Source organism: Eublepharis macularius, chromosome 10 (genome assembly GCF_028583425.1).
Source record: "Eublepharis macularius isolate TG4126 chromosome 10, MPM_Emac_v1.0, whole genome shotgun sequence".
Lineage (NCBI taxonomy): Eukaryota > Metazoa > Chordata > Lepidosauria > Squamata > Eublepharidae > Eublepharis > Eublepharis macularius.
Window position 1 is genome coordinate 64,082,019 of NC_072799.1, and position 12,538 is coordinate 64,094,556.

At 45.6% G+C, this 12,538-nt stretch overlaps 1 protein-coding gene across 1 annotated transcript; it reads right to left on the reverse strand.

The window, feature by feature from the left end:
* Positions 1-1,307: 1,307 nt before the first annotated feature.
* Positions 1,308-12,042, reverse strand: NPY1R (neuropeptide Y receptor Y1). The gene is made up of 3 exons (XM_054989560.1): positions 11,912-12,042; positions 4,923-5,782; positions 1,308-4,807 (listed from the first exon to the last, which is right to left on the reverse strand). Exons 2-3 carry the CDS (start codon positions 5,616-5,618, stop codon positions 4,349-4,351), a joined length of 1,155 nt encoding a protein of 384 aa, XP_054845535.1. The 5' UTR covers positions 5,619-5,782; positions 11,912-12,042; the 3' UTR covers positions 1,308-4,348.
* Between the last annotated feature and the right edge of the window lie 496 nt (positions 12,043-12,538).

Below are 12,538 nucleotides of genomic sequence, written 5' to 3' on the forward strand. Positions count from 1 at the left end.
AGTCACAAGCCTGCTCTCAATGATCTTTGGGGGCGGGCAGCTGCGACTTTCTCAGCTTTCTCCAGAGCATCTCCCCCCCAGCAAGACGATTAGCAAAGTTGCAGCTGCCCGCCCCCAAAGATCACTGAAAGGACACTAGGACTTCACCGACATGTCAGCTTTCTCCAGAGCATCCCCCACCCCCCAGCAAGACGATTTGCAAAAGCTGCTATTGTAGGCTTTCTCTGTCTCTTCAGGCAGGCATTCTAACAGAGAGGGGAAGGAACAGAAAGAAAAGGGGTGGGGGAGAGGGACTTCAATTCCCAGAAAGACTTGTGAAAATGATCAAGTGCCGTTCGCGTGTAAGATGTCACTTGTAGCGAGGCTTTCAGTTTGCCTGGGCCTGGCTTGAAGGATGAATGCAGGGAGGCAAAAAGGAAGCCATAGGAAAGATTCAGCATCCCCCTTCTCCCCTTTAAATTTTATGCCCTACCCATCTTCACAAGAATGTGACAGACGTATTGTTCTCACACACACATCTGCTACCATCACATTTAGTTACAGTCAAGGAAATGTTGCTGATTTTCCCGGGAAAGTACCGACACTAGCTCGTGTTCCCTTAAAAGCATTCCTCAATGCCATTTTAAGCAGTGCAATCCAAACATTTTTGCCTTGTTAATATATGTTGCTTCTTGCCAAGTTAATAGGCATTGCTTCTGGCCAAGACAGGAGCAGGGATGTGAAGCTAGGCCTGAGAAGGTAGCTTTAGATTTTTTTTTCTTTCTATCAGGACTGAGATTCACATACTCGCACTCCACAGCAAACTGCTTTTGAAATGGAAAGTGTCAAAAACCATTTGTGTTATGGCAGTGGCTGGGGATACAGGGTGAGCCGTTTTTAAGAAGTTCAGCGTTCCATTGGACTACAGCAAGTCTCTGGCCATGACTGTAAATTGCTTATTGGATCGAAGCCATACTGTGAAATATGGCAACACAGGCATAAGGCATGCACTTCAATGAGGAAAAATAAGGTTACTGTTATTTCAGCACAAATCAGTTTAGCAGGCTATTCTGTTCCTTCCATTACACCAGTGGCTCTCCCTGAGATGCTGACACTGTAATTCTCAGTGACAATAAAATGGGCGCACCCTCTATAATAGTTCTACATCAGACAAGAGCGGGGGGGGGGGGGGAGGATTGTAATAGTTGTGTGCTTTCCCTACAATAAGTGTGCATAATTTATTAGTAATATAGCAACTGTTTCAAAGCAGCATAACAGTGCAAAATGGTGCTACTGCAAGTCTTTTCACAGAATTTAGCCCACACTGTCTATTGATTGGCATGCTTGATTTGAAAATAGATCAAGGCAAGCATGTTCTTTGATCACAATGGGAAAAATTAACAATCCAGTCCTTAGCAGAATTACATCCAGTGGGTTTAGAAGGGTGGCAATCTGTTTAGGAGTGCATTGTGAAATAAGAAACGAAAATGATTTTGAGGCTGTCGTACTTTGCACGCTTGCTTGAAAGTGAGCCCTGTTAGAATTGGTGGGTCTCACTCCTGAATATAACGGCTGAGGGTGGGCTTCATATTTGACTGGCTCGTGCCCAGACTGCTGTTTGGACTCCAGAACTGAGTGAGTGAAGCTGCAAGAATCGACGTTGTTCAAAGTGAATGCCTTTGGTGCACTGGGCAGGATGAAGAGTTGAGAGCAAATATATACGAGTCCCTGTTCTTAACAATTATTAGGTTGCTACAAAGCAGAAAGAAAGTTTTAAACAAGTAGGGTTGAACCAACATGCACAGCTGTATACATTTTATGTACAGTAATTGTTTTGATGCCTTTGGAAATATGTAAGAAAAGATGCCAAAAATAAAGCGATACCTCAATTGGCATTAGTATAATGGGCACACTATTATCACACACAGTGTATCACATGATTTAAAATAATCACAAGGCACAATTTAGTTTTCAAAATCCTGGGAAAATACTAAACATTTCCATCTGAGTGGCATTTGTTCTTGGCAAATCTACAGTATATAAAATGTATTACCGATATGAAGGCTGGCTAAACATCTTTGAGACCACACGGTTAATGAAAACAAAGGATATTAGTGTCAACAAGCCTCAGTACTGTCCAGTGGGTCCTAATTGCCAGCACTAAATTATATGGAAGCTTTTCTTTATGGCACTGATATGATACCTAACATTGTACAGAAGCAGAACCTCTGTTTGCTTCAGCAAATTAATGTCGCTACAGGATATAGTTTTGTAATCTGAGATACCAAATACTGGAAAACCTTTTAATATAATAGATACAAGACTGTTATATACAAAACTGTACAGTTGACTTCTATACTGCAAGCCAAAGCTCTGCAGAATCCCAAACGTTCAGTGAGTATTATGTGAGAAGAGGGTGCCACGTTCATTTCAGGTTTTAGGAAATGCTCCATGTAAGCATTCCTATTGCATGCACAGAGCATCCCCAAATTTTGTATGAAAGGGACAGCCCCCCTCACAAAAAATGCTGGAACAATTTCCTGGGTGCACAATGGGGCCTCTGTGTTGCTGGATAATAAGGAGCCATAAACAATTTAATTAGGCTCCAATTAAAAGAATTAATGCATGTACTAAGAGCTATATGATAGGCTACTTTATTGCACTAGGGTTATACCATGAAACGTGTGTGCACTCCATGGCCTGAGAATGTAGTTATGCTAGTGAATTAGTGAATGAACATCAGATCCTCAGGAACCTCTGGTGTGTTGCTGTTCTGGCCAGCCAAGGCCAGTTCATGCGCGACAGGGCCCCGGGGCCTCAGCATGGCTCTGGCTGGCTGTGATAGGGAGGAGGCCATGTTGTAGAGTTGAGGAAGAGTGTTTAATCACCACTAGTTGGGTCTGAAGAAGAGAACCAAGTCTGAGGAAGAGGAGGGTAGGGAGCAGCTGATGTGCTCACACCTGTTTTTACAATGAACATGCCTCCTCATGAGGGTGGTCTGAGACAAGCAGAGCAGCTACCATAACTCTTACATAAAGGGACAATGGCTGGCAAGAAGGCAGCAGTTTCCTCAGCCATGAAGAAGTGGCAGCCAAGAGAAGGGTTCAGGGGTTGCTGCCACCTCCTCGCCTCTTTAATCTGCCACTACCAGATTCCAAAACTGGACTGAAAGTGATACATCACATGATGCAGAAACGTCACGTGTTGAATCCATCATTTGATGCAGGCTCTGGAGCCATTTTGACTTCCCAGTCTGTTCTGACTGGATCAAATGTTGGACTTCAAAAATTAGGACTCTGATAAGGTTTAGTTAATAATTTGCCACACTTTGGCCTTGGGTTCATTCAACTTTAGTGCCATGATATGATCACTGTAATTGAGCTGCGCATGATTTCTGTCATAAAAGTCTATCAGACGCATTTATGGATAATTCTGTCGGCAGAGTTGCTGTAATATAACTAGTTTCAAAGTGTACGATCCAGACAAAGCGACACACTAACAATGCAATCCTAAGCAAAGCTACACCCTTCTAAGTCCATTGGAGTGAACTGGCTTAGAAGGATGCGACTCTGTTTAAGATCACGCTGCAGCTCCCTTTTAATTAAATGGGAGATATTACCCATACGTGTAACAATCTCACTAAAATCCCCGTAACATGCAGTGTGATCCTAACCATGCTTATTTCAGAAATCAGTTGCACTAAATTTAGAGCAATTTTATCCCCTTATAAGTGTGCCTAGGCTTACAGCTTTAGTGCTGAAATTTGGCTGGATTGTGTCCAGAATTTGTCATTTATTTTTACCCTTATGTTCTAATATCTTATATTATTTATACCTTTAAATAATGAAATGTACATAGCCATTTGTTTTAATCTGTAGGCTTCTGAGTAATGCTTTCTAGACAATCTGTTGCTCCTGGCGTATAGGGCTTTTCCAACACAAAAACAGCTGGCCAGTTCACAAAGACCTAACTCTGTACGAGAAGAGACTTTATGTTGCAGGCTTTAGTGAAGCATTAGGAGTTCTTTTTTTCCTGGGCGGATTTAAACATTCCCAAAAGACAAAATGCCCTTTTAAATAAATACAGAATAAATCTAAGTGTAGAAATGTATCAAAGTGCAGGGCAACAGGCTGAAAAGCACTTGATGGAGACTTCAAGCAGAAAAAGGGCCAACATTCCTTATATTACAAATTAGTTAGAATTATTCTGCTTTTTACAAGCAGCAACACACACACACCCAGCAAATATGTAACAGTGACATTTTATAGTTCCTCAAAGGGGAGGAAGGAGAGAGAAATATCCATTTCTTTATGCAATTGTGCTTGTCCTTTGAACTCAGTCACCGATGACAGAGGTTTGGGTGGTTTAATTATATTTTTTCATCATCATTGTCACTTATTTTTTTAAAGGTGATGGGACTGGATTGCTTCAGTGAGGTTTTGGAAATGTCTGTGTGCATCGTGGACATGGCTATCGTCTCATAATCATCATCCCTTACATTAAAATCGCAGAAGCGAAATAACACCTGCAAGTCCCTTTGGAAGTTTTTGTTGAGGAACCCATAAAAAATGGGGTTCACACAGGTCGAAATCATTGCTGTGAGGTGGCAGATTAAAAACAACAAGTTGTGGATGCAAGTTGCACCCGGTAGAATTTCATGATTCCAGTCAAAGACTGTATTAAAGATGGTCAGAGGCAGCCAGCAGACTGCAAATGCCACCACGATAGACATGAGCATGATGTTGATCCTTTTAGTTTCAGTGGATCGGTATTTATTGTCTCTCATCTTGTCCATCATGTTGCTCCTTCTTTTTAGGCGTATGTATATCTGTGGGGAAACAAAGAAATTGAACCACTGTGTAACCTACAGATATTTTCTTTGGAAAGAAAAAAAAATAAGAAATCAGAGAGAGAAGACAAATCACAAAGAAATTCTCGCTTACCTTTAAGTAGCAAATAAATATAAAACAAAGAGGTCCCAGGTACTGTATGATCAAGAGAACTGTGGTATAGGATAGCCTGATTGTCTCTGACGGAAATGAATCCAAGCACACGTATTTGCCTTTGTATTCCTCTATGGTTATGTTTTTGAAAGGGTCGTCAGTTAGCACGTGATATACAAAGAAAGGCAAAGATGAAGCCAGTGCAAGGATCCAGATGGCAGCAATTCCTACGTAAGCATGTCTGTTGTTGGGTCTCCAGCCACGGGGATTGATAATCAGCTGATGGCGCTCGATAGCAATGAGGACCAAAGAGAAAACAGAGACTGTGATGGAGACGCACTGCACAAAAGGATTCAGCTTGCACATGGCCTCCCCAAAAACCCAGTGGTCCATTAGGGTATATACAAATGTGAAGGGAAGACACATGATGGTAATGAGGAGGTCTGAAAAGGAAAGGTTGACTATAAGGATGTTGGTAACATTGCGCATCTCCTTCTGTTTTAAGATGATGATGATCAAAGCCAGGTTTCCGGAAACGCCAAGGAGGATAACAGCCCCATAAGCCAGGGCCAAGGTGAAGACCATTGCCAATGGCACGTGACAGTCTCCATCCTTGAAGTGCAAGAGTCTGGAAGTCTCTTCCGAGACATTCTGAGCAGAATAGTTTCCAGTCAAGGAAAGAAGTGATTTATTCATGGTGGGTTGTTCCCGCTCGCAGTCCACGCTGACCGATAGTCTGAAACAGCAATGGGTTTCTCAGAAGCACATGCAAGGGGTCAGGTTTTTCTCATTACCCAAACAACAGGCTCCCAGCAAAAGCTGCCGCAGAAATGTTCATACCATTGATAAGGTTGCACAGTCTGCAAGGCAAAGAAAAGCACACATTTACTTCTTTGGCTATTAAGAAATGGCAGAAGGCATTTTTTGGTCTTAAACCCGGAGGACTTTCTTAATCATCGCCTTCAGAGCTATCCTTCCATTTGCTGCCAGGAATATGACATTATTCTCAATTATGGAAGAATTTCTGTGACACAGAGTACTACTTGAGGACTCAAATGTATGATGGATGCACTACATCTCTCAGTACGGAATAAAAAAATACTAACAAGGGGCATGTGATCTCACTTCCTAGCCCGTACCCAGATCTAACCTATCAAATCTAAACTTGTCCCACTACCTCCTCTGTTTTCGAAAACCTCCAGAGAAAAAAGCTTACATCTTTCTCTTTGTACTTTATTTAATTATAGCTATTGTACACAAAGCTAGCAAGGGGTATCAGGGCCACAGGCCTCTGAGCTAACTCCCTTCCCACGGAGTCCAAGAATTTTGGAACGATTGCTTAGGTGAGACTGTAAGGGTTAGTTTGTTCAGAAGTCCTGCTCTGTTCAGATTGAATGTATTGTATTCCCAAGGAAGTCCACAGGATCACAGCTTTAGTACAGTTAAGCATGGCAAATTGGATCTGGCATTGCAAATGAAGCATAGAGTTGCATGGGTTGAGCATGAGGAAACTACATGATTTTTGTTACGCTGTTCTAACAACACTCGTGTATCCACAAAAGTCCTGGTTGCACAATTTGGAAATCAATTGAGTATATTAAGAAAACAATGCAAGTGCCGTTTCCCCAGCCAATTCAAACGACAGTGCTACCCGACCAGAGTTACACCCTTCTAAATCTACTGGAGCTGGAAGAGGGTGGCTCTGCATGGGGTGGTGCTGTTATTCATTCAAAAAGGACACAGTGCGCTCAGGAAGGGAGCGCCCATGCCTCTCACTGCTGAAATGCTAATCCATTTGCTAGAACAGTCTCGAAGAAATCAGAGGGTCCGTGAAGAATCAGCCACTTACCAAACAAAAAGACAAGAGCACTGAGAAAAATCTGCCCAACTGTTGTACAAAGCGATCTGTTCAGATGTTGCCAGAATTCAAAGAACATGATAAAGTTGCCACTTATGATTCTGCGATCAGATCGCAGAAGGCTTTATGTGTGGTATGAATGATCCTGAGCACCTATATGTCAAAACACCAGGACTGCAATCTTGTGCACATTTACTAGGGAGTAAACCCCACTGATCTCAGTTGTACTCAATTACATAACACAGGATTGGGCAGTCTTTCTGGTTTTCAGCTTTTGGGGGACACAAGATAGGCCTGAATGTTTTAACCAGTTGCTTGGTATTTTGTGGCTACAAACCAACACAGTGGCCCACCTAGAATCATGTTATCAGTTTTTGGTCATTCCAGGGCAACGAACAGGGCATTGTGTTGCTTATTGTTGTTTATAAGAATCCTTTTCCATGAATATATGGAATATTCGTTAATATGGAACAAGTTTTACATCTGATTTTACTCATTCTTCTTACTTCGTCATTAAAAATCACCAGGAAGTCATTTCTGATTATGTACAATGATCGTATAGTTTCTTTTCCAAGTATGGCTTTCTTCATCATAGGATCAAATAAAAAGAGAGCCCTGCCATATATTACCACAAACATTTCAAAATCCAGCAATTATCTTGAACCGTCTTTTGAATACCACAATAATTAGATTGCAGGAAATACCCCTGGATATTTTTGTTGGATGTAGGGTAGGCACAGAACTCTTTATCAAGTAGAAAGGATAAAGGAATTCATACATAGCAAGCTGGGTCTCTGAAAACATTTGCATTGCTGATAAGGAGTTATTTATTCAGACCTTAAGGTTTCTGCCATCTTTTTTTTCCTAACTGACCAAGAAACCACTAGTGCTATCTTAAGCAGAATCACACCCTTCTAAGTCCATTGAAGTTGGTAGGCTTGGGATGGTGTAACTATTTAGGATTTACTGCTGGTTGGGTATTCCTGAAGAAGGAATATTAGGAAAATGTCTGTGAGATGGTACCATCTCATATGATCCACTCAAGAACCTGGATGCAAACTGTATCTAGAGCTATCTCGGCAGTGATTTCCTTCAATTCCCAAGGAGAAGACTTGCTAGAGAAAGTGCAGCATCGTTTTGGAAAAGATAGCAACAACAGTTGCTCTAGAAATGTCGTGCCATCTTTGAGGCACGTTTCCCTTGATCACTGCCTCTGCTTCAAGGGCTCAGGAGTGGCATATCTGGGGTAAAATCAGTTGTTGTCTTGAACTGGCACTCTGCATTCGCTTTCTCAGATAGGGTCTTCTGCCAAGCTCATGATGGGCTTGGTCTTATATTTACAAAATTGAAAATGTTAACCATTTTGATATTTGGTGTAACTGGAAGAAGACAACTTTGGACCCACCAAGTTTAAATTTAAAAAATCCTTCATCTTTGAACGCTGGCCTGCAAGGGAAATGTTGAATCTCTGGAGGGTGAAGGCACTGCCTAGGTTTGCAAAAATTAACCGATTCAACGCAATTCTTGGCCGGTGGGCTCTGTATGTTAATGCATATGTTACAGAGTACACACCCGTTGGGTCTGGGGTCCCAACACTTTGTTACAGTAAGACGTGGGTTGAGGGTTCTCTTCAGTTCCTACAGGTGCACTCCCTGATGTGAACTGGGATTGTAGCGGGCATGGAGCAGGGACCTTCCAGATGGGCCGAATAACACGACCACCCCCAAACCATTTCAAGTCAGGAAAATGGTGTGCATGGAGTGGGGAGGAGGGAGCTCGTTTCCCATATATGCCAATGTGTGTGATTTGAATAGGGCATTGTACACACAGGAATTAAGGAGAAGCCACAACACCATACCCAACCTTGTGTACTCCACAACATGCACATTGGTAACTATGTAGTCCTGTATTAAGAGAATGAACTGCTTTATAGAGGTATGACTGCAACTAAGATTTATTTCAAACTCTTTTTATGCTGACTGGTAATCCCCTTTGACTACTTAAATTGTTTTTTTTAAATCTCCCTGTTCTCTTCCTGCCATGGCTTCTTTTGGCAAAGCAAAGACACATCGGAGCAAAGTTGTTCCTGCAAGCAAACTTCCCTAGTTAATATTCCTGCGGGCCCCTGATGGAACGGTAGGGGGCTAAAGACAAATGAGGTCTCCGGATTGCTTTAATCTCAGTCAGAATTGAAGGCTAGCAAGAGAAAGGGCAACCTTACTGAGAGGCACAAAAAGGACAGGATGGAGAATTAAAGAGATTTTTAAGAGAGCAAATCAATATTTATCCATGGACTTCAAAAAAGCACAACTGAGCGAACTCTTTTTATGCTAAACACAGTTTATGATGAGGCTGTGTGGGTGCGTGGGTGGGGAGGACTGAGAATTAAAGCGAAACAATTCAGCAAGAACATGACCCACATTTGCTTCAACCTGCAAGTGGCCAGGCATCATCTGGAATCCTTCCTGCTTCTAACTAAATGCTCTTTATCGGTGAGTGTATGAGCACCATCCATGCCCCTGTTCAACTAGAGTCTTTGCCTTTAATCTTCTTAAACCCCAAACCAGGCCCAGTGGTCTTTGCAGCAGGACAGCTGCTGGGGGCGGGGGGGCGGGGGGTGTCTCTGAGCTCTGCTGCACACTCTGCACTCGAACAAAAAGCCAAGATCACTTCTAGTATTTCTTGCTGTCTGAGCCCAGCATGAAAGCTGCAACTGGGGGGGGGGGGAGAATGCGGTTTATTTTGAAAGGAATACAAAGGTCATCAGTTAGGATCCTCCTCCCCAGTTTGTGTAATAGAAAACGTTCCTCATACAGGATGCCCTGACCCAGAGATCAGCCCACCCAGCTGTTTTTTGACCCGCAAAAAATAGAGGGCCTCTGAGCATGTGAGAAATGTTTTTTTTTAATCTGTCCCCTGCTCTAAGGCTCAGGAGTTAAGGGTTTCTTGGGGAAAGGATGTCCAAGCTCCACAGCGGCTCATTTCCCAGGGATTGACAGTGCAATTCTAAAAACACTTCCCTGGAAGCAAGCCTCAGTGAAGAAGCTTCAACAAGATTCTGCCTAGACTTGCTTAGAACGGGACGGTTAGGCTGCAATCCTCTTCAAGGAGAGAGCAAGGGAACCCTTCTGTCTATGTTGCAGACACGATTGTGTTCCCATCCCATGTTGTTGCCCATCTGTGGATTGACCCTCGCCCTGGAAGGTTCTCCAGCTTGGCCCAAATGCCCAGGCGATGCCGTGGTGCAACAGCGCTCTTCCTGCAGGGGAATCTTGCCCCTCGCCACTGGCAACAGCTGCCTTTTTTCAAGCAGCAGCCCTGGAAGGTCAGGGCTGCCAGCCCAGCTCCAAACTCGGGGGGGGGGGGTGTCTGTAAAGGGCGCAAAGGCCTGAGTGAGTCCTAAACCTGTCAAACCAACATGCCTTCAAGGGTGGCCGAGGCTCTAGTTCTACATCAGCTCTTCTGCGCTCCCTTACTTCTGAGCAAACACAATAGGATAGGGCTGCGAAGAGAGATTCCCTCCCTTGCAAGCAGCCCCTCCACAAGCTTCGGAGCAGGGGCTCTCCGGCTTTCCTCTCGTTCCTCGTTTCACAGTAGGACTTCTCTTTCACATTAAGGTCATGTATATTAAGGCTGAGATCTGATAAGCATCTGCAGCAGAGGAAGGCACTTACCCAGCAGTGTAGGTCATTGAGACGGGAAGTGAGAATCTCAAGCTGACATCCTAGGCACATTTACCTGGACGTAAGCCCACTGAATAAAGTGGGACTTCCTCCCGAGTAAACAGCCATAGCCTATCAGCCACTCTCAGCCTAGCCCACCCTGCAGGGCTGTTAGGAGCCTAAAACGCTGACCCGACTTATTTGGTGAAAGGATTTCCGCAGGCTGCAAAGAGACGGAATCCAGGCTGGGAAATATAAAGCGAGTGAAACAGGAGGGGCTCCGTTTACGGACCTCGGTTCACATCGCCCCGTCTGCTCTCCCACCTACTCCGTCCCCCAGTCTCTGCGTACCATAAGCGCTCTTCGCCCGTGCCTACAGCGGCCAAGGAGACGCCCAGTTGGGAAGGATCTGGCCCGCCTCCGCCGCGAAACTGCACCGCAGCTCCCCCCTTGCCCATCCAAGTTGCATGCATTAGACGCAACGTCGCAATTTCTCTTCCAGCCGCCTCGTGGGGCATTTCTTTCCCGAAGCAGACCTTCGCCAACAGGCGCACGCCGCCAGTCCACAACCCCGGGACGGAGCTGCTCACCGATACACATTAACTACGGGGCGATCCCGCCAGCCCAAGGAGTTGGGCGGCCTGTGGATCAAGGTTCAGCGGGAGGGAGCCGTTGCTGGGCCGCCGCCTCCTCCCTGCAGAAAGCGCGGGCGGCAAACTGAGCTAGACTCTCGTCGGGCCTTGCGAGCGTCCTTCTAGGGGGTTACGCCTGCAATCCTAGGGACACTTTCCTGGGAGGAAGCCCCTAAAATTGGTCTTGCTCCTGAGTAGACTTTACCTTACCCCACAGCTTCCAACTGGCCCCCTTCCCCCGACCAGAGCTGATCGCTGTCGGGGGCTTGAGCGCGACCCCCGCTCCTTTTCTCTTCGCACCAGCCTCTTCCGCACGGTTTACATTCCTCCGAGCTGGGCGAAGCAGCCGGGCGGATGAAATCGGCGAGGCACCCGACGGCTTTCGGGGCGACACCGATGCTCCTGCCCCTCGGCCTCCCGGAGAGTTTGTGGGGGGTCCCCGCGGAGGAACTGCGCGGCCCCTGTCGGTTCCCGGAGCTCAGAGCGGGGCAGAAATGTTCGGCGCTCACCAGCCGCTCCCTTTGGATCACCCCGAGCTCCTTCCCCCCACCCCCGACTTCTCTAAGGGCTTGTTCCGAAGTTTGTTGCTGCTCAAAGGTGTGAAGCGGCAGCGACCGCGGCTGGCCAAAATCCGCCAGAAAACTCTTTCCGCAGCTTATCCTGCCCGGACTCACGAAACGCGGTGCAACACGTGCCAGCTTTCGGGGCAGGCACTTTGCGAGCAATCTGCCAGCCGCTGCCATGCAGACGACGGGCTCAAAGACACCTGCAGATGTCTTTTAAACATTATATAAAGCACAAGAACATTAAAAAACCCAAACCGTAACAGAGTCTCACCTGGATATTGCTTGCATCCAGTTTCTGAAGTCATAGTAAAGGCTGAAGCGGAAGGGCAGGTCGCTGAAGGGGAACGAGGCAAATGAGGGTAGACCCGTTGGCATTTGCCCACCACAGATCTAGGAGACTGGCAGAGAGACGGCCCCCTTAAAGCTGAACTCCACCTTATCCAATATCACATGATGTGCTGTGCAGAATATGAAGATCCTGGCGCGCGCGCACATCACCTTTAGCCTGCACATCTGGAGGTGGGTTGCCTAGTAATTCTGCCAAAAAAAAATGCAATTAAGTATTGCAACTGCGGGAGACGAAGAGACGGCGCTGGGCTAGGCTGGCAGGAGTGGGAGCCCGGTCCCAAATGCTTTCGCGATCGGGGTTATGTGGCACGGTGGTGATTTGCAAGTGAGTGCCACCTGGTGGCCAAAAGGCATCACTGCCCTGCCATTCGAGGGGCATGCGGTTATGTAAAACAGTCATTAGGGGAGAACTTGGTAATGGTAACATCAGTTAATCCGGGAAGGAACGGGTCAGGGTCTGGGAGGTTTTTTTTTTGCCCATGCTCACATGGAGACAGTTTGGCTCCCCCTCTCTCGTTTAAGAAAATGTTTACTAGCTTAGAGGCAATGA

What these genes read in the sequence shown, in the direction of transcription:
- NPY1R (XM_054989560.1), bottom strand. Translation starts at nt 5,618, where the DNA reads ATGAATAAATCACTTCTTTCCTTGACTGGAAACTATTCTGCTCAGAAT. An exon ending in TATTTATTTGCTACTTAAAG is followed by an intron (nt 4,808 to 4,922) that starts GTAAGCGAGAAT and finishes GTTTCCCCACAG; the next exon opens with ATATACATACGCCTAAAAAG.